Genomic DNA, 21,071 nt, shown 5'->3' on the forward strand with positions numbered 1-21,071 from the left:
GGGTGGGGAGAAGGGTGCAACAATGAATGAATGGAATAAAAAAAAATCTACAAGTATATTTCCATTAAAAGTGCACAGAATCATCATGTATTTAGGGGGAAGATAACAGTGAGGTTAAAGTTTACTGTAGAGATGCCAGAATAAATTTACTCTCTGGTTACTTAAAAAAAAAAAATTCCTAAAAGTAAAAAAAAAGATACAAGGTGAAATAAGTTACATCCTCAAGAAACTCCCCTTACACTGGATCAGGACTGCAACTTGATTAAGAGTGCTGCCTCCCAGCCTCATCTCCATACAACTGCTTGGCTCACACATCAGGTCACTTCACACGGGATGGTTATACCACTGCATGACTTGCACATTATATCAGTACCTAACTGCCAAACTACTGAATGTCTTGGCCGTTACACGTTGACCCTTTTTATGGCAGAGAACACAATTCAATCCATAACCTCCCCATCTCTGTGTCTCAGGGACCATCTACCATTATGTGCCCTGGTATAACACCAAGCCCGTTGTGGCCGTGACCTCTTACTGGGAGGATGTGAGCTTCCGCATAAACTGTCTCAACCTCCTCCACTTCACTGCGAACCGCCTGGTAAGTGATGATGCCAATAAAGGTTCAGGTAATTGATGGGAAGTTGAGAAACTGAGTCAACAGCCACATGGCTCAGTCATGCATCCCATAATTGAGAGGTGCCAGGCACAGTGACAAGCACTTAAGAGAGAAAGATAGACGAATACGGTCCTGTCCTCACATGCTGTGAAAGGCTACTAAAGCTGTGATGGAGAGAGCTACGAAAAGCCAAGGGCCAAAGACTTTTGAAAAGAGAAGTCCAAAAAGGATGATCAAAGGAAGTGTCCACAAAAACAGTGACACTGGAAGGTCCTGAAGAATGTGTAGGAATTTGTGGTACAGGGTAAAAAGGGTAACTGTTAGCATGTACAAGGTCATGGTGATATCCCAATGTGTAGGAATTTGTGGTACAGGGTAAAGAGGAACTGTTAGCATGTACAAGGTCATGGTGATATCCCAGTTTTTGTTTTTTTTTTAAGTTGGGGGGAGGGTATAAAAGTGACATGGGATAAGAACAGTAGATTTGGAAGGCAGCAGGGCATGAAGGGTCTTAGGTGTCTATCAAGTACCCTTAGAGAAGTCACTCAGTGGGTTTCAGTCAGGAGAGCAAGCTGATCCTACCTGCCTCTGGTCCCACAGCTTTGGTGGGGAGTTAGGGTTGAGATGGAGCTCCTTTCTGTCACCCATTACTCCTGTGGGGTAGGAACAGTCCAACAGTTAATCCGAGTAGCTGTCCCAGTGAGCTCCATGCTGACGCCAGCTCTCCCCACCACCTCTCTTACTGAGCAGAAAACCAATCTAGAAGTCCTGAAGTCCATCCGGAACATGAAGGACCCAGCCCTGCTCCTGCACTGGGAGAAGCTGCTGAAGGAGTTGATGGAGGACTGCCAGTAGGAGGGGCCAGGGCTTGGGGTTCAGATCCAGCAAGGAGGGCAGAGAGTTCAGATTAGGACCTACAGAACCCCTCTTCCACTAGATACAGAAGCTCTGTTCAAGGTCTGCAGGCTGAAAATGGCAGCCAACAGCAGAATCACTTCCCCTGACATTCGGATTCTTCCAGAAAATGGCGCTGACCTCTCCCCACATTGCCGCCACAAAATGGTATCTCTCCTTGTCATCCAGACAAGCCCTAATGGCCAGTCTGTGCACATTTATGTCTCAAATGTCCTCCTCTTGGTAGCTACCTGTCAAAAGCCCTCTCCATATCCATACTCCCCATTCTAGTGCCTCCTCCACTCCAATCTCACAGCACACTCTTCTCCCCATGGAGGCCCAGGAGCCAGGCTGGAAAGAGAGCAGAGATGAGGCCAGACCCCAGGGAACAGAACTTCCTAACAGGAGTGGGGAAGGGCAGCAGAGTGGCATTTCAGGGTGAGGAAAGACTCTGGCCTTGCTGGAGGGCTGGGGGGCTATGACACTTAAGTGAGGTGCAGTCTCCTCTCTGGCCCCAGGCGCCCTCTGCCCTGCCTGGTCAACCAGCCCAAAGCCACAGACCTGGATAAGAAGAGAGGGGAGCTTCGCAGGCTCCTCCTGCAGGAACTGGTCCAACAGGCCCAAGAAGCTGAGCCCAAGGACATGGTGACCACCGTGGAGGGCTGGTTGTACCGTCTCAACTCCGTACTCTCTGAGGTGGGCTCTGTCTGGGCACCGCAGGGAGGAGGGGGGGGGCGCTGAGGCAGCCGGGTGGGCCTTACAAGCTCGTGGCTCTGCAGCCCCAGACGAGCCTCCCAGACGTGATGATCTGGCTGATGGCCAATGACCAGCACGTGGCCTACGCACAGGTGCCCGCCCACACCATCCTCTTCTCTCGGGCTGGGCCTCTGCAGTCTGGCAGATTCTGTGGGAAGACGCAGACACTCCTCTTACAGGTAGGACAGAAAGGGGCTCTCAGGTCACCTCAGTCCTCAAGAGAAGAGGGGCCCAAAACACCCTCCAGGAGCACCTTAAAGTCCCAGAGCACTTCTGGCGGAAGTTCCCGAGGGCATACCCCACTTCCCTTCTCCATGGTCCTTTATCCAAGGCCTTACCTAGCTTTAGAGGAAGGCAGGAACCGGTGGCTATTAACTTATCAAAGCCTTTGCTTCTGGGTCATCATAGCTGACCTTCCAGTGGGTTTTCTTCTGAGGCTATAATTCCAATAGGAGGAGACTGCCCATCTTTCTCCCACAGAGCATCTGGTGGATTCTAACTGTTAGAGGTGTGGCCTTTCCACGCAGCTCTCCACAGATGAGCCACAGGGCTCATTGTAACATACAGGAAACATCAAAGGATCTCTCTCATGCATGGCCTTCATTTCCCATCATCTTCAGGGCCACCATCAGCCTAGTCCTTTGTCACTTCTCCCCTAAACCATAATTAGATAACACTCAATGTATTTAATAGTCCAGAAGGTTTGGGTACCAGTCAATCAGATCTCTGCAAGTCAATTTAACTGAACATCACATCACATTACCACCCTTCTGCCCAACAATATTCTTGAGGCAGATGGTTTATTCCACTCCCTCCCTTCAAAGTTCCCTGGAGAAAGGCCAGCCTCGCTGATCTGGCCCCTAACCACCCCTCCTTGTGTCCTCCCTCTCTGGCCCATACCATCTTAAGCCCAGCTACTCTACACTGCCCCCTGCTCTTCCCACCACAAGGAATGTTCTTCCCAGGCCCATGAACCACTGAGACTTGACCCCAGGCTCTGCTGCTCACTGGCTTGTGTGACCAGAGGCCAATTCCTGAACTTGTCCAAGCCTCAGTCTGCACTTCTATAAAGTGACCATGCTGCCTACTTCAGGAGAGTGTAAAATCTATGACACACACTTAGGGTAGCACCATGCCGATGTACAAGGGATGCTGGCATTAAATCTGATAGTGCTGAAGCCCTCTAAATGTCTAGGCAATGTTGCCCATCCACTCCCTGCTCTCCAACCTGTCATGTGCAGGGTTATAGAGCTTTGCCATTGCCATTTGTACGTTGCCCCCCACTCTGAACCATGGGTGTCTTGAAGGCAAGAACTCTGTATAAAGTCACTTATTAGCTCCAGCATCCAGCACAGTGTGAGGTCCTCTGTTCCCCAGGGCTCAGGGTGACCCATTCCCGATATGAGCCTCCTTCCTCACCTATACCCCACCCCTGGGAGACTGGCTGTCCCTGGCAGATGGCCCTGCTTCTGCCTCAGTACCCAGAAGGAGAAGGGCAGAACACGCTCCCAGGTCACCTCCGGGTCTGCATGTGGCTTGGCAACGTGGAAGACAGCAAGGATCTTCAGCTGCTTCGCCATGGCGAGTTGGCCGTGTATGCAGAGATGGTGAGCTTGGGTGGGCACTGGGCACAGAGAACACTATAATGGGCACATGGCAGGCAGGGGCAGGCATGATAGACCTAGCAATGGACAGAGAATGGCTTCACAGGGGGTGGAACAGTAGGAGGAAGGTTGAAGCAGCAATAACAACCTCTAGCACTGAAAAGGAAAAGAAGCATTACTGCAGAAGGGGGTCTGATGGCACATTCTCAGCTGTGGCCAGCTCAGGACCCCTCGATAAGTCCCACTGGCAAGTGCGAGGGTAGCTCCCTAGGTTTGGTCACTCCCTCTGAGGCAGGTGCAGATCGACATTTCTCCAGTTCCCACACCCTGATGGTGGCTTCAGTCTTTGCTCCCAGGGATGCAGGAGAGTGGAAACTGAGGCAATGACCCAACACATTATAAATCCTGGGGCCCAGGATGGGCCAGACTGTTCAAGAAATAGAATCAGGAAAGACAACCTTGCTGGAAGGCCAGGGGAGGGTGTGACTCCAGAGAGGGGGTCTAAAGGTTGATAGAAAACAAGTTTTCAGTAACAGCATTTCAAATGTGATCATTTGGAAGATATTTATACATTTTAAAAGTTTCATATAGGGCTTGGGAATGTAGAGGTGGGGTGGTATTTAGGATCAGGAGAAGGGGGCAGGGACTTCTTGCCCAGCAAGGGGAATGCAGAAAAAAAGACTAAGAGAGCACAGGCGGGTCCAGCCTGGGATGTTTTCTGGGTCTGCAGCGAGGGGGGCTACAGGTAGGTCACAGGCTTCCACTAGTCTCTTCCTTTTGCTGGCTGAGCACCTGGGGGCAGAGCTGACCTCAAGTGATTCCTCCTCCCCTGGGAGACAGGGTATGAAGATTAGAGAGGCAGTGAGAATCCCTATATTGAATTTGGCCTACATGGAGTGCTGGATAAATGGAGTCTTGCAGACTGACAGTGGTTCTGAGCTCTGGCTTTAAAAAGGGTTTTGTTTACATTATTTATTCCCTCTTTTCTTAGTTTTCTCCCAACCCCCATGTCAGTACTGTTTTATAACAGTGACATTATATAGTATTTGTCCTTTTGTGATTGAGATATTTCACTCAGCATAATGTCCTCTAGGGTCATCCATTTTGTACCATATTCTATGAGTCCCTTGTTTTTCAGTGCTGCATAGTATTCCATTGTGTGACCATACCATAGCTTCTCTCTTAAACATATGAGGGAAAGAACTGTTTAAAAGGAATATATGGGGGGGGGAGGAATATATAATTAGGTATTATTTATTTGTATGACAACAGTCCAGAACAAGAGGTGCATAGCAAAGTGGACTAGGGGGCAGGGAGAGGGAGGAAATTGTGCAACAATGAAAGATTTTTTTTTAAAGGAAAGCAAACGGGAGGGAGGGTGTTTGTTGTTTTTACCATTGGGTGGGAACTGACCCATAGTTGATGATGAGTTTTCAGAGGCAGTTAATCACATGGGAGGAGATAGCCCAACCTTCTCCCACAGAGGGTCTGGTAGCCTTGAACCACATGCCTTTAGGATTTCATCGTAGCTTCTTGCCACTAGGCCACCAGAGCGGGGTAGGGAGGAAAATATGCAATAATGAATTAATGGAAATCCAAGGTTAAAAAAAATCTCAATAATTTTTTTTTAGTAACACCCAACAAATAAGAATGAATCATCTGAGGGGGAAATAAAGGGTATTGAGGCAATACTTCAGCTGGGGTGGGGTGGGTGGAGTGCTATGACTGAGATGTCTGCAGGCTCCCCCAGGACAGACAACACAGGGGCTTCTCAAGGTTTGTCTCAGCAGGACTTCCTCCTTTCCTGCCCCCTCCCTGGTAATGAAAGGCCTGGCCCACCGCCAGGGATCACAGGGTCCCTTTGTGCCTGGCCCATTGCCAGAAGGCACCCACACCCAGAGTTGGGCCAGGGTGAGGTGCAATGTCCCTCCATGCATTTGAGGCCATGGCACTGATGTTCTTCCCTCCCCCAGTATGAGAACCAGGCCAAATACAAGGACCAGTGGGGGCCGCATGCGCTGTACAACTGCCCCAATTTCTCAGATGTCAAAGGACACACAGCCCCCACCAAGGAGAATTTTCGGGTGCCTCCAGGATGGCAATGGCAGGGGAAGTGGATAGTGGAGCCTCAGAGAAGGTAGAGCTGGGGATTCTGTCCCGAGCCTGTATCCGTGTGGGTTTCCCTCCCCATCCTGGGAAAGGTGGGCACAGATAAAACAGACACCCTGAGGGATGCATATTTGTCAGCTCATCTGGGCACCCCCAGTCTCGTCCTTGGGCCCCAAACACAGGGCCTTGCCCACTAACCTATCTGTATGCCAGGCCTTGCCTGGGCAGAGTGAGAAGAAAGTACATGGCCAACAGAAGACTCTGGAGCCTGGAAGTCCAGGAAGGTGTCCAGGAAACCTGTGGTCTCTCCTCAGGCTCCTTCTGGACACAGACATCAACAGGAATCAGGTGCTGGAGGAGGTGTATGAGAACGAGTGGCGAGACGTGACAGGAGCCTGGGTGCCTGCGGCCATCCCAAACACAGACGTGGTGAGCCCCTGCAGCACATGTGTGAGGTGGGCAAGCTGGGCTCTCGGGAGTGGAACATGCCCCGCACTAGCAGGTACAATCTGAGCCCTGCTCCCTATGCTTGTGCTAATGGCTGAATCCCACGATGGTGATTTGGCTGTACCCAAGTGCCAACTCATAACTGCCCCTACGTGCCTTAAGGCTGGCTATGCAGCTCCTGACCACCAGGCACCCAAAACTCCTTAGATGCCTTAAGACTGCAGGGAACAACAAAAGATACACCTTCACTTCTCAAGACTCTTTCAGAGGTGGTCCCGATCCTCAAGGAGGGCAGCTCAATTGGGACTGGTCTAACTCAGCACTGTTCAGCAGCCCCTCCAGCAATAATGAAAATGTTCTGTCTGTACTGTGCAAAACAAACAGATACCCACGGCTATCACTTCCAACTGCTCATGACTTATCACACAGAGCAGGATTCCTCCTCAGGGTCCCTGAGGCCATGGATTTTTGTGGAAGCAGCCTGGCTGATCCTCCCAAGGGGCAACAAGTGGATCAGAACTGCCAGTTTTTCTTTTGGTTGGCAAGCCAAAGTTTAATCCACTGCATCACAAAGGTTCCTCGGCACCATCCAGGAGTACAGGTCAGCTGTGGCAGTGAGACTGAGTAGCAAACCTTTCCCTTTTTGTTACTGTCTTACTTAGAGGTCTCTGGGTGGTGCAAATGGTTTCCTTAACCAAAAGATTGTCAGTTCAAATGCCCCTGGCTTTGATGCAGAAGTCAGTTAATGTGAGTCCTCTGAAGCTCAGCTCTACTCTGAAGAACATGCCACCAGGCAGAGTCAACCTGAACACAGCATTAATAAACCTCAAGGCTGATTCTCATTGACACAAAGTAATAGGGTTACATGAAGCTGAAGGTTTGCCCTGTGCTTGAATTTTTGCTTCATTACAGGTTAACTCCTCTGTAATAAGATTTAGCATCCTGTTGTTTGAATGCTATCTTATGTTACTGGTTAACTTCTCTGGAATGAAGTTCAGCATCTTGTTTGTCCCCAACTCTCTAGATCTGTGTTTGGTTTTTTGCAAATTAGCTGATCTGATGTAGTAGATAGTTTTGTGCAGGACCATTTAGAACCCCAGCCTTAGACTATCATTTCATATCCTGGGCAAATGTTACTGTTTGAAAATGTAAAGGGATAATCCAGTATTGAGAGAAAAAAAAATACAATTTGTTTCCAAAAGGTACATCACTTCCCAAAATAAGAAAACTCTTTAACATTGGGGAGAGAGATTGCAAGGTATCATATGGGTTAATATTGTTTGAACTGGGCACTGTTTGTAAAACTAAAGTTGCTTAAGCTGGGACCTTGTTTGTAGAAATATAGGCATCTTGTAGAAGCTGGGTACTGTTTTCTCAGTAATGTTAACTGTCCTTCCCAAATGGAGCCTGTTACTCTGAACTATCAGGACAATGTGTCAAGCAGAATAGCTGACTACAGATTTTAAACCTCTGTATGATATACTTTAGGCATGTTGCCAGGAAGGCCAGTCCTTGGAGAGGAACATCTTGCTTGGAAAGGTGGAGGGACAACATAGGAGAGAAAGACCCTGGATGCAATGGATTGATTCAGTAACTGCGGTACTGGGGACAGGTATTGTTGGAGATGGTGAGATTGGCTCAGGATAGGGCAGGATTCAGAGTTACTGTGTTGCAAATGTCTTGACTGGATGGCACATAACAACAACAAGGTATGACCACATGGAATGGCAAGGCAGTCTTAAAGGGCTGAGTGTCTTCCTGATCTGTACATAAAGCATATGAATAAGCAACATGTTTTGTCGTATATCTGGCTTTGTGATTGAAGGCAAGGGACCCATTATTTGTCCAGTAACAGACTCACACAACCAGTTTGGAATTCTAATTGACTTAAATAGCCCAGGCTGTTGGTGGCCACACATGCTGGACAGCACAGCACATACTGACTACTCATTGCTGACCAGTCGCTTCGGACCCTGCATGTGTCAGAGTAGGGCACTCCACGAGTCTTCACTGTCTTGTATTTTCTAAGCAGGTCGGTAGGTGTTTCTTCTGAGCAGCCTTTGGGTGGATTCAAGCCTCCGGCCTTTTGGCTAGCAGTCAAATACATTAACTTTGAAAACCTCTCGGACTCAGCACATGCTAATATCCACCTTTCAGCATTTAACAAGGAGAGAACAAGAAATAGCTCAATTAAGACTTGGACAGACTGCAGCTTTTAACTAGAATTGTCATATTATTTTTAGAGTAATTATTACATTTCCTATTTAGCTCTTATTTATGGTGAATGACACTCTTTATAGTGGCTTATTTAAAGTTGCTTTTAAAATAAAGCTTATCTTAAAGTTCAATAAATGAAAAATAAACAACCTAAATTTTAAAAAAAAAGAAAAAGACCAGTAAAAACATATTATGGGTGGCAGAAGAGTCTGTCTTGCTCAATGGGCTGGGTCCTATCTGTTTGGAAGCTGCTGACTACCCAGGAGATGCACAGATGAGGGAGAGTGAAGGTGTATGAGGCCAAGATAGGCCTTGTTCCAGTGCACATGTCCCTCATCTCTCCCTCTCTGTCTGCCCACAGGATGGAAACAGCATAGATGCCCGGGAAAACATGAAGTGCCCCCGAGGCTGGTACATTCAGAAGAACTGGAATGTGGAACTGAACCACGCAGTGGACAATGAGGGTTAGTCTTGGGGTCACAGGATGGAGCTAAAAGGACCAAAAGCCTCCGCTGAGCTGTGACGCCAGGCCAGGATATTCATTCTTCCAAAAGCCTCCGAGGAGGCAAGCTTTTGGATAGCGATAGCCTGAACTCCTAGGGAGACTCCCCCCAGCCACCCCTCAAACCTTCATGGCAGGTCTCTGACTTGAGCTAGGATAGTATGTGCCTTGGGGAGGAGGATGCTGGCCTGGAGAAAAGCTTCACAGCCGCCTCTGAATGCAGATCCAGTTCACTCACAGCAGCTCTGGGGCAGATGCACAGGAAGATCGGGGTTAAGATCCAATCACTGTTTCTCACCTGTTATGTGACCCAAATGTGCCAAAACATGAACAATTCTTTATGCAAAGCAGCCCTCAAGGTCAGAGAGACTTAAGGAACATCACTGCCCTGTTAGCTGTCCTTCCAGGGCCCATCCTATAGCCTCTCCAGGTGTGAGATTGTGGTCCTACCTCCCACAGGCTGGGAATATGGAGTAGGGGTGCTGCCTGCTAGCCTGCCGCAAGCATGGAACTCTGTGGAGAAGACCTACTACTCCATCAGGCGGCGACGCTGGGTGCGCATCCGGTGCCGAAGTCCCCAGAAGCTGACCCATGAGGAGGAGACCCTCTCCTTCCTGCAGCTGGTGAGGAAGCCCCCCAGGCAGAGGGCCTGGCCGTGACCTACATGCATGCAGGACCGCCTCCCTCACAGCCAGAGGGCTTTCCTCCCACAGCACAGCCCTAATGTGGCCCAGGATGACGAGGGCTGGGAATACGGCACCTTCGGCTCCAAGTTCCACCTGAACGCTCAGCCCACCAGCCATTTCCGCCGCCGGTGCTGGCGCCGCCGACTGGTCCCCAAGAAGGATAAGGGCATTGCGCCCATATTTCTTCTTGAGGGGTCCCTGGTAAAGCCTCCCTGCAGCCCCAACTTCCAGAGGCAGAGAAGGGCTCTCTGGTTGAGGCTGGGCATGCAGCACTGGGGGTGGAGCTCAGATCCACATTCCGGGGAGGTCAGACGCAGTGGGTGAGCTGGGGTTGGCCTGGAAGAAGACAGCAAAAGCCCCCAAAAGCCTTAAAAAAGACCCTTCTAGGCACTGGCTATGGATCAGATTTCACAAACAAAGGAAAAAGGGACAGAGGAGAGAAGAGCGTCCTTATGGGAAGTGAACAGAAAGCCCTCAAACATCTGGAGGCCCACGCCAGAGAACACCCTTCCATCCGACCTACCCCTCATCTACTGCATTTTCAATAGTGAGTGTCTTACTGGGTATATACACGGGCCACCCAAGCCCAGTACCTGAGACAGGGGTTACACAGTCAGAGTGTGGAAGAAAGGAGGTGCACGGAGGCCTTGGGGATCCCAGGGAAGATAATGGATGGGCTTCTCTCCTACCTAGAGCCCCACTATTACCAGCTGTTCTGCTATGTCTATCAGGCTAGGAACCTGATGCCCAACAAGATCCAGATGTTTGAGGGTAAGTGGCATCCTTTCTCCCCTATCTCTCATGGGCCTGGCAATAGGGCATCCAGTAGCATAAAGAATGTGGCAAGAAAGGGCAGTACTCTCCCCACCACCATCTTGTTAGGGGCAGGGGTCGACCGCAAACGAAGAATGGAAGGTGAGGCTGCCCTTGAGGTAGATCCCCAGTGCTGTGGAATCAAGATGGCAAAGCTGAAGAGGCTTGTCACAGTGAGGACCCGTAACTGGGTCTTAAAGTGGATGTATTTAGACCAATGAGGAGAAAACAGCAGGCAGAAAGCAAACCTCAGATGCCTGAAGGCAAAAAAAAGAGAGTGACATACTTGGAGAACCATGACCAGAAGATGACGGGAGGGGAGGAGACATAGTCATTTCAGGCCCAGGCAGGAGGAGCCTATACTATATCCTGGAAGTTTTAGGAGGTGAATCACCGGCTCCTACTCATTCCTGTAAGTGGCATTGTTTATACAGAGTCAGAGAGAAGGATGCAAGTCTGGACTAGGGCAGTGGACAGTAGGATTCTCAGGATGTCCACTGGGAGCTGTGTCCACTGGGTATCAACACCTGCATTAAGAGGACCACATACATAGAATAATGATCAATTATATAAAACATAATCTATATGCATTATTGCACAACACACAGCGAATAATGAAACACAATGGTAAAAAGAGAAAAGGGTGATACAATCACACAATGTCCCCTAATGCCAAAGCCACTAGTTGATACTATAGAAGAGCAGCCACAGTGCACCCAGTCCCCCAGGCTCCTCCAAACACAGCAGGCATGATGTACATGTGGATAGAACTAAATGACCCCTTGGCCTCTGGTTCGATACCCAGTCACTCTGCTGCTTAGATGGGTGGGCCTCTGCACACCTGGCACTAGTGCCAGGCCTGGGCCCCCTCTAGGCAGCTGCACCGGCATGGGTAGCAGCCAGAGGACATCACTTGACGACTAAAGGACGTGAGCACCCTTCTCTCGCCCTCCCGCCTGCAGCGTCTTACATCCGGGCCGTCTTCCTGAACCACAGTCAGTGCACCCAGACCCTGAGCAGTTCTTCAGCCCCGACATGGGCTCAGACGCTTGTCTTCCTGCACCTCCTTCTCTATGAGAACCCCCAGGACACCAAAGACAGCCCACCACTCATGATGCTGGAACTGTGGGAGGACTCCCAGGTGAAGCGGGGGGCTGGGGGTCACCGATCTACGTCACAAAATGGACCAGTTTTTCCTGTAGTGGAAAATGGATGGAAGTGCTCCATTGGTGCCTACTGCTTTGGAAAGCACCACGCAAACCTGAGTGTGAGATGTCAGCAGGGTCATAACCCAGGGAAGGAAATGAACAGCATGCACTGGGCCTTCATGTCTCACAAACTTCCACTTCCCTCCAGGGCAAGCAGAGCTTGTGGGGACGAAGCATGTGGTCCCCAGCAGTCTGGCTGGATCTCAAACATCGGACCCTTCCCCCATTGAGATGGCACCCCCTTATAAAAGGATTAGGGGAGGAAGAAGGTGAAATCTTAGCATCCTGTGAGCTGATCCTTGAGACTCAGGTACTGGAAGAGCCTGTTTAATGTGATGTAATGCCCAGGTCCCCTTTCCTCCCCACCTTGCCCGCTCCATGTCCAGTCATCTTTTCCCAACTCCATCTCCTGAGAAAGCCTGGGACTGAAAACCAGGACACTGGGCTTGGGACAGGGCCCACAGCTCTCCCACTGTATTTTACCCATGGGATTCTACGGAGATGTGGTGTGGGATGGAAGGACCAGCCCCAAAGGATCTCATGCTCTCTGCTTGCCATCTCAACCCTCAAGAGTGTGAGAGAAACGAAGCCACCAATCTTAAATGTTCCCTGGAAGAATAACATCTACATGCTTCCCAAGGATATCCAGCCCACGTTAAAGAAGGTGGCTATTGAGGTGATGATGGCGTGACGCGGGAGGGGCTGGGTAAGCATGGGTGGCGAGGATGGGCTGATAGAGTGGGCACTGTGCAACTTTCTGCTGACCTTTCTATCTGACCCTAAATTGGACCCCAAGAAGATAGGAAAACAGAAGAAAGGAAGAAAAAGATGAAGACCAGACACTCTGATTAAATATTTTTAATCCCTTTAATGTGAATCTCAACTGTGGGTTGTATACACAAGGCTTTAGTATCCACTGCAGCAGTTGAGCCTCACACGGCCCCTGCTACCGCCCCTCAGCTCTGCCCCCCCCCCGTTCTATCAGGTTCTGGTCTGGGGTCTTCGGAACATGAAGGATGTACAGTCCCCCTATCTCCTGATAGAATGTGGGGAACACTCCCTGAGAACAGAGCCTATCAAGGACTTCCAGACCAACCCCAACTTTCTTGAGTCTGCTCTCTTCTTCACACTGGTAAGAGTTTTCCGGGCTAGGGCTGGGCAGCTCTCCTCTCTGGGAACACTCACACTTCCCACCTCTCCTTGGGGGATGCAGTTTATGCCGACAGAGGAGGCCTACTCACTGCCCTTGGTGGTGAAGGTGGTGGACATCAGGGACTTCGGCGAGCAGACTGTAGTGGGTCAGGCCAACATCAACTTCCTGCAGCCCTATTTCTGTGACCCCTGGGCTGACAACTATGTGCCCCCAAGGATTCCAAGTATGGCCCCTCTCCTTGCCCTTCACTTGGCCTCAACTCCATTCTTCATGGGGAGTAGGGGAAGGCCTTGGCTCCCCTCTGGGCTGGTGCTCCTCCCACCCACCCTTTTCCCCCTCTCCTGAGATTCACAATTGCACTTTCTCCAAACAGCACTGTCAGTGAAGAAGTGCCAGGAGGTAAGTAGATGTTTTGAGGTCCCACTTTCTCCAGCACCATTTCTAGGAAACATGTGGTCAGTTATAGAGTTCTATTACCCCAGGTCTGTGTCCAGTGGGAGATCTCCTCACACATGGCACTCTAGCACAGTGAAGTCCATGCTAGCTGGACATTAGAATAGCCTGGGAAGACCCAGTCACTCAGTGACATCAGAAGGGCTGGAGGCAGAGGCCAGGCAGTCGTGCTTGTGATTACAGTGTGCTCTGAGGTTCAGGACTACTACACACGTAGGGCCTGTCAACTTATGCACAGAGCTCCGTGGGCACTGTGATAAAAAGTAAATCCAGAGTCAACAGGCCTATAGGACTCGAGAGCCTGCATTTCTGAGACACTTTCGGAATTTAGTTTATGCACACAGCAATGAGGATGGGAAATCTGCTTCCTCTTCTTATTCCCAAACATAAAGTCTCATGTTCCCGAATTACTAAGAGCGCTTACAGGAAGAGCAAAGAACAAATAACCCTTAGCTTTGGCTCCTCCTTATCACCCTTGAAAAGTGTGAGCAAGGTATGTGCTGCCTGACCTCAACTCGGCTCTTTTTTTTTCCAGTTTTTAGACTACCTCTATGAAAAGTTCTGGCTCAAGTCCAAAAACGAAGAGGTGGGAAACAGCCTAAGCAGCTGAGGGAGTGGGGAAGGTGTCTGTGGGGAGTGGAGGAGCAGTGCGACTCTTCCCCCACACCCTTTAACTCCCTTCCCTCCAGGGTGACTATGAGCCTGATGTGGACTGGTGGAGTAAGCTGTCCTGGGCCACAAATGAGGCTCACAAACACAGGCAGCAGCAGGACAAAGATTACCACACACTAAAGGTTTGGGGACCCCTGGGAGGGAAAGGTGCTGAGAGAGATGGAATGGCAAAAGCCAGCACATGAGGCCTTGATTCCTCTAAGAACAACCTCGCAGGGGAACATCTGCACTGTCTCCACAGGGGCCTCCCCGGCCCTCAGCACACCCTTGCAGTGACAGGGCTAGAGCATGCAGGGATGGTAGTGGGGCACATGTTTTGGAGTAAGGCCTGGGAGCTGGTGGTTCCTCAGTGCCCTGGTCCTGGGGGTATGCCCCTCTGCGCTCCACCACAGTGGGATGCACACTCCCTCACAGGTGTATGACTGTGAGCTGGAGGCTGTGCCAGACTTCAAAGGTCTGCAGGACTTCTGCCAGACTTTCAGACTTTACAAGGAGAAGCCTGTGCTGGACAGCCCCGTGGTAGGAGAGTTCAAGGTGAGCCCTGGCTCATTCGTCCCTATTTCCTTATGCCCAGCCCAAGCATTCTGGGTGTGGGAGAGCCAAGACAGCTCTGCAGGGACTTAGGGCTACTGCTCTGAAATGAGAGTTCAATCCGTAGAAAGTATAGACTCATCTGCTGATGTGTACTGGTAAGTAGGGACGGACTCACAGCTGACCCTCCAGCAGGTTGTTGGAGGTAGTAAATGGCAAGGGAGGAGCAGCTGGTGGACCTGAACCGTGTGCCTTCAGGTCAGCCGCTCAGCTCCTTTACTGGGCCACCAGAACTCCCAGGATCTCATCTAGTGATTGCAATTCTTTGGTCCCAAACCCCCAACCCCCTAGTTGGCCCTGCAGATGTGCTTCATCAGCCACCACCCTTCTCACAGCCATCTCCTTGCCATCTCCAAAATACACACAGGGCCTTTTCCGCATCTACCCATTTCCTGAGGATCCTAAGGCCACCAAGCCTCCTCGTCAGTTCTTCGTTAGATCTGACAAAGAAGGCTTCCCTCAGGAGTGCCTGGTGCGGGTGTATGTGGTCCGAGCGCTCAGCCTGCAGCCCCAGGACTACAACGGTCTGGTAAGGGAACAGCAGCCCCACCTAGCCAAGGGTCTTCCACACCTCCCCATACCCTAATCTGGAGCTCCCCAGAGATGCCATCTAGTACCAAAGGGCTCATCCGTGCCTCATACCCACCCTCTCAGAACCAACCTAGTTCCCGCTCTTCTTACTACCATGTCTGTGATCCCCAGTGTGACCCTTATGTGATCCTCAAAGTGGGGCAGAAACAGTTTGGCAAGCGAGATGCCTATCGGCCCAACACACTGGATCCCATCTTTGGCATGTGAGCTGCCCCAATCTTCCTGCTCCGTTTTATGGGCTCCCATTCACATGATGTTGGGGGTAAATGCCCTGAGGCAGAGAACACATTTATTCCTTTCCAGTCTCCAGTGTTCAGCACAGTGTCTTATACACTCTATGGGCTCAAGGCAGAAGTGGCTGGGTGTCCAGATCTATACTCCCTGTCAAAAGGTTTTGTCTGGGAACAAAGTTTGGAGTCCTGTACCCAACTTTATTAAAAGTTCTTTGCAACCATAACCAAGGAATGGTAACTGGTAGCCAACGGCTTAATCCACAGCTCTGCTCTCACACTCACCATAAAACAATGGGGTGCCCATGGGCTGAGATGCTGGAGGGAGTCAGGCAGACAGCATAGTACAGCTAGAGCTCAGAACACCCTCCTGTCATAATATCTGCAGTTCCCAAATCACTCCCCTAGGATGTTTGAACTGGAATGCAACATCCCTCTGGAGAAGGACCTAGAGATCCAGCTCTACGACTTCGATCTGCTTTTACCTGATGACAAGATTGGAACCACAGTCATTGACCTTGAAAACCGGCTCCTGTCTGGCTTTGGAGCACGCTGTGGGCTCTCCAAATCCTACTGCCAGTGAGTGGGGAGGGGGCAGGAGGGGATGAGCTCATGGCTCCCTCAGAGGCCTGCACAACCCGGGCCCAGCCCCATTCCCACCCATGCTTCCACCTCCAGTGGTCATGCAGCTCAGAGTCACGTTCAGAACTCAAACCCTCCCTCGCTTCTTCTCTCACCCACCACCACAGCTCAGGACCCTTCAGGTGGCGCGATCAGATGTCTCCAAGCCAACTTCTAGAACGCCACGCCAAGCTGAAAGGGCTGTCTCCACCACTTTTCAACGTTGAGGATGACTCTGTTTTTTACAATGGGAGAAAAATCAAGCTGCAAAGCTTTGGTGAGAAGCACAGGATGTTCCCAGAAAGCACGGGCACAGGCTGGGACACATGAGGTCTCCAGAATGGAAAAGCTGGGAGGTTAGAGGTGGGGTGCAAAGCATGATCCCTCCTCCCTCCTGAACCGGAGAGAGCCTGTCCCCCTTTCTCCTTTACTCATACAGAGGGCTGCTAACCCTGTTCTCAGCCAGGCTGGGGAAGGAAGCGGAATGCCTCCTCGGCTGTGGGAAGCTAACACTTTGTGATTCTTTCCCTCTGCCCCCCCCCATCCCAGAGCCCAAGCCGCCCACCGCTCAGCACTTGGGATCCAAAAAGGAGCGCCTTGCACTCTATGTCCTGCACACCCAAGGGCTTGTGCCTGAGCACCTGGAGACCCGCACCCTGTACAGCGACAGTCAGCCGGGCATCGACCAGGTCTGAGCCAGGAGGGGCACACCTACAGTTTCTATCCCTTATCTCCTTTCTTTTTTTTTTCTTATCTCCTTTCTTACGCTTCTGTGAGCTGTCTAAAAGTCCTCCCAACCCCACTGCTGGCAAGGAGGTCTCAACTCACAGTGACCCTCAATCAAGTTTCTGAGGCTGTAAATCGTTACAGAGGAGGCTGCCCTCTTCCTCCCACAGAGCAGTGGATGCATCAGCACTGCAGGTCAGCAGGCCACACACACTGCATCACCAGGGCTCCCGAGCGAGAGGTTACACAACATGGCCTGGGGATTAGTACTGATCTAGTTTGCTCTTACTCAGACAGGGCATCGCTCTCCCAGCCAGGGCATCGCCCCTGAAGTGAGGTGCAGGAGAGCTCAGGTGCATGAACCAGTACAAGCACATGATTAAGTATGCATGCTGATTAGCCAAAAGCCACAGGACTATCACTCAGTGGACAGCATCCACCTGCTGCACTGGAGAGGCCTCTTTGTTGTGATGCTGGAAGCTCTGCCACCAGAATTTCAAATTCCAGCATGGTCACCATGGTGGCTAGGTCACAACAGAACTCAAGACTAAGCCAGGTAGGGCCAACATCATGGTCAGCATTAGTTAGCATTAGAGACGACCTGCGGGGCAGAGGTAGGGACCTTAGGAAGAAGGAAAAAAGGAATAGAGAACATTAGAGCAGAAGTCCCCCACAAGAAACAAGGCTACCAGCCATGGGGAGCTCAGGTCCGAAGATCCTAAGAGCCAATGCTGTTGGCATTAGCTCCCCCCGGGGTAGGGTGGCACAGGGAGGCCCAAGCAGAAGCATAACCATCTCCAAGGTGCCTTCATCATCATTGCCACTCCAATCACTGTAATTGTCACTGCATTCTCCACATTTTCCAAGCTGATAGCTTGTTTAGAGAAAAGTTCTCTGCTGATTTCCCCCCTTTCTTTTTTTAAACCATTCTCATTAAACTTCTCTCCTCAAACAGGGTCACCTTCAAAATAATAATAAAATTTGGTCAGGTAGTTTGATAAAAAGAACATATTTCTCTTTTTTCACCGATATTGGTAGTTCTGCCCTTTTTCTCTTACATTTTATCCCCTATCTTCTCTCTTAAACCCCTATGCTTTGTGGCTAGTTTAATGCCCTTAAGTGGTAGTTACACCACATAAAAGGACCTGAGCATTGAGACTGATCTAGTTGACTTTTATTCAAGACCATCAAACTGCTAGCTAACTAACAAACTAACTAACTAAAATCAATCCCAACCCCAGTTTTGAGCCCTGTATGAACATGGTCTGCCAAATGGCATTAATCCTCTAGACAGACCCCAGTCATGCAGGAGCTGCCAAGTGTCACACCCCTCAGCCTCCAAGCTATAATACCCCACACCAACCTCAGGACACTCTCCTTCCAGCCAAGGGCAAGCTGGCCATCAGTTGCTCGACTTTCATCTGGGTCCAATCCCACCTTAGATACCTTCACAACCCAGCCCTGGGTGTCAGGAACCCAAGGCAGAGGGAAGCCAACAACCAACCCATCTACCCTGGCTCTAGGGAAAGGTGCAGATGTGGGTAGACATCTTCCCTAAGAAGCTTGGCCCTCCTGGTCCTCCAGTCAAAATCAGCCCCAGAAAGCCAAAAAGGTGAGTAGCGGCCCACTGCCCAAACTTTAAACTTCAGTTCCACCTCCCCAGAGTGTTTAACACTACTGTCCCCAAACACTGAGATACAGTAACTTATCCTCCACTGAGAATCCTGGAAGCTTTCTACTATGAATTCCCCCAATTCAGCAAGACACATGCGAGCATGGAGAGAAGCCCTCTCGGCCTCTCTTCGCTCACCAAAGCTGAGGCTGGGGAGCCACTCGTTAGCAAAGCCTCAGAGCACCAATGGCTGCAGGTATGAGCTGCGCTGCATCATCTGGCAAGTGGACAGTGTGGACCTGAAGGACAGTGTTATGGGCGAGAAGTCCAGCGACATCTACATCAAAGGGTGAGAGGACTGGGGCTCCCAGAGGACCCACTGGTCCCCAGCTCTGTCATTCTGTTATTCTTGTTGGGGCTTTCTAATCTTGGGGATGACAACCTTCCACTTCCATGGACTGCCAAGCTGTTTTTCCCACAAGGATGTGGGCTCCAGTTTAGGGATGTGGGCAAGACAGACCAACCCCAGGTGACAAGTATTTGGTTCCAGGTGGTTATTTGGTCTAGAGCATGACATGCAGAAGACAGACATCCACTATCACTCCGTGACTGGCAAGGGGAGCTTCAACTGGCGGTTTATCTTCACCATGGACTATCTGGCAGCTGAGCACATGTGTGTCCAGAGAGAGAAGGTAACAGACCCAAACAGGCTCTTGGAGTGCTTCCTCCCTGTCCCTTTGACACCTACAAACTGTACCACAACTCACGAAATGTGTGCTCAGACAATTCCCTGCTAGTCTGTCACTGCTAGATCACAGGCTATTAATATGTCTAGGGGTTATAAAAGCAAAGAGAAGGGGCAGCAGAATGCTCTACTACCCCCTAGGACTACGTGTGGAGTCTGGACGCTACCTCGATGAAGTTTCCCCCCCAGCTCATCATCCAGGTCTGGGACAATAACACCTTATCTACAGATGACTTCATAGGTAAGATTCTGCCAAAGCCCCCAAGCCAGAGCAGCGACTCCACCCCTGGACCCCCCGCTGGCATCCTCTGACCAAATCCCCTGAGCCAAGGCAGCGACTCCCCACTAATGGCCTCTGCCAAAGCCCCCCAAGCCAAGGGCAGGTGACTGACTCCCCCAGGTCAGCCTCTGACCAAAGCGCCCCCTCCCCCACCCCGCCAAGCCAGGGAAGTGACTTCCTATTGACAGCCTCTGAACAATATCCTGAGCCAGGGCAAGTGACTGACTCCCCTAGGCTGGCCTCTGCCAAAGCTCCTGAGCCAAGGCAGTGACTCCCCCCTGATGGCTTGACCAAAGCCCCAGAGTCAGGACAGTAACTCCCTGCTGGACTCCCCACTGACAGCCTCTGACCAAAGCCCCTGAGCAAGGGGAGCGACTCCCTGCTGATGGCCTCTGGGTTGCAGGCGTCTTGGAGATGGATCTGTCTGATATGCCATTCCCCGCCCGGAAAGCCAAAGTCTGCTCCCTCAAGATGATGAACATGGAGCCCAAATGGCCCCTCTCCCAAGGCCAGCGCATATCCCTCTTTAAGAAGAAGACCGTGACTGGCTGGTGGCCTTGTCAGGCCCTGGATGATGGAAAATGGCACCTGTCGGTAGGAGCTGGGGAAGCTGTCTGTTGACTCGGATTGCTAGGTCAGGAAACCTGGCTCTAATGACCCCTAGGGGCCCCTTCCCCTTCTGGATCCTGGGAAGAGGCCCTAAGACTATCCTTAATCCTGCTAACTTGAGGTCCGCTTTCCACCACCTGCTGTATTTCTAGGGGAAAGTGAACATGACTCTGGAGATTCTGACAGAGAAAGAAGCCTCACTCAGGCCTGCTGGACAAGGCCGGTCAGAACCCAACCAGCACCCTACACTTCAAACCCCCGTGTAAGAGTTGGGCTGAGCTGCTGACAGGTTCAACAAATTACAGGGCAATAGTTGGCCCTCTAGTGGGGTTCAGAGGCAGTAAAGTTCATGGGAGGAAATTGCCCATTCTTCTCTGGCAGTGCCGCTGGTGGATTTGAACCATGTACCTTAGGGATGGCAGCGCAGCTCTTTGTCACTAGGCCACCAGAGTTCTTACATAATGTAGTGACCTGTCATTTGTGTGTCGGGGAAGATACTGATGGCACAGGATAGGACAAGGTTCAGATCTGCTATTCACAGGGTCACTACAAGCCGTACTCGACGGCACTAACAACAACAACAACAACGATGATGGTCTGGTGAGCCCACAGGAGACAGAGAAACTACTTCCAACCAACCCAACTTAATGCTTGATTACACTTAAAAAGAAGACAGACTTGGCGGTGGGGAGAGGGCCAAGTGGAAGCTGCTTTGTGCTCAGGTAATGTCCCCTCTCCTCCTCCCATTCTCTGATCACTCTCTCCTGCTTATAAGCAGCCGCATCTACACCACCTACAAGCAGCTGAAGGTCCCTGTGATAAACATGTGGCACATGTTCTGGAGACGCAGCCGCTACAAGATCCTGTGCGCCTTTACCATTCTCACTTTCTTCCTCATGCTGTCCAACTTCATCTATGCAACTCCAGTGAGGGACA

At 50.8% G+C, this 21,071-nt stretch overlaps 1 protein-coding gene across 1 annotated transcript in view; it reads left to right on the forward strand.

Moving 5' to 3' along the window:
* The window catches only part of FER1L5 (fer-1-like 5 (C. elegans)), an 87,490-nt gene that overhangs the window by 66,270 nt on the left and 149 nt on the right, over positions 1 to 21,071 (forward strand). Inside the window, 32 exon segments of the mRNA XM_006900714.1 lie at positions 474 to 598; positions 1,367 to 1,467; positions 2,029 to 2,206; positions 2,290 to 2,445; positions 3,745 to 3,873; positions 5,844 to 6,007; positions 6,294 to 6,408; positions 9,005 to 9,107; positions 9,605 to 9,768; positions 9,880 to 10,032; positions 10,449 to 10,602; positions 11,607 to 11,785; positions 12,001 to 12,162; positions 12,424 to 12,528; positions 12,838 to 12,984; positions 13,066 to 13,228; positions 13,379 to 13,404; positions 13,994 to 14,044; positions 14,148 to 14,252; positions 14,545 to 14,664; positions 15,089 to 15,250; positions 15,424 to 15,515; positions 15,951 to 16,121; positions 16,292 to 16,440; positions 16,713 to 16,852; positions 18,413 to 18,505; positions 18,735 to 18,850; positions 19,052 to 19,193; positions 19,388 to 19,487; positions 19,930 to 20,120; positions 20,288 to 20,397; positions 20,914 to 21,061. Of these exon segments, the coding sequence (XP_006900776.1) occupies positions 474 to 598; positions 1,367 to 1,467; positions 2,029 to 2,206; positions 2,290 to 2,445; positions 3,745 to 3,873; positions 5,844 to 6,007; positions 6,294 to 6,408; positions 9,005 to 9,107; positions 9,605 to 9,768; positions 9,880 to 10,032; positions 10,449 to 10,602; positions 11,607 to 11,785; positions 12,001 to 12,162; positions 12,424 to 12,528; positions 12,838 to 12,984; positions 13,066 to 13,228; positions 13,379 to 13,404; positions 13,994 to 14,044; positions 14,148 to 14,252; positions 14,545 to 14,664; positions 15,089 to 15,250; positions 15,424 to 15,515; positions 15,951 to 16,121; positions 16,292 to 16,440; positions 16,713 to 16,852; positions 18,413 to 18,505; positions 18,735 to 18,850; positions 19,052 to 19,193; positions 19,388 to 19,487; positions 19,930 to 20,120; positions 20,288 to 20,397; positions 20,914 to 21,061 (4,214 nt within the window).

The sequence above is a fragment of the Elephantulus edwardii genome, unplaced genomic scaffold (assembly GCF_000299155.1).
Source record: "Elephantulus edwardii isolate Elephantulus edwardi_28Jun2011 unplaced genomic scaffold, EleEdw1.0 scaffold00291, whole genome shotgun sequence".
NCBI lineage: Eukaryota > Metazoa > Chordata > Mammalia > Macroscelidea > Macroscelididae > Elephantulus > Elephantulus edwardii.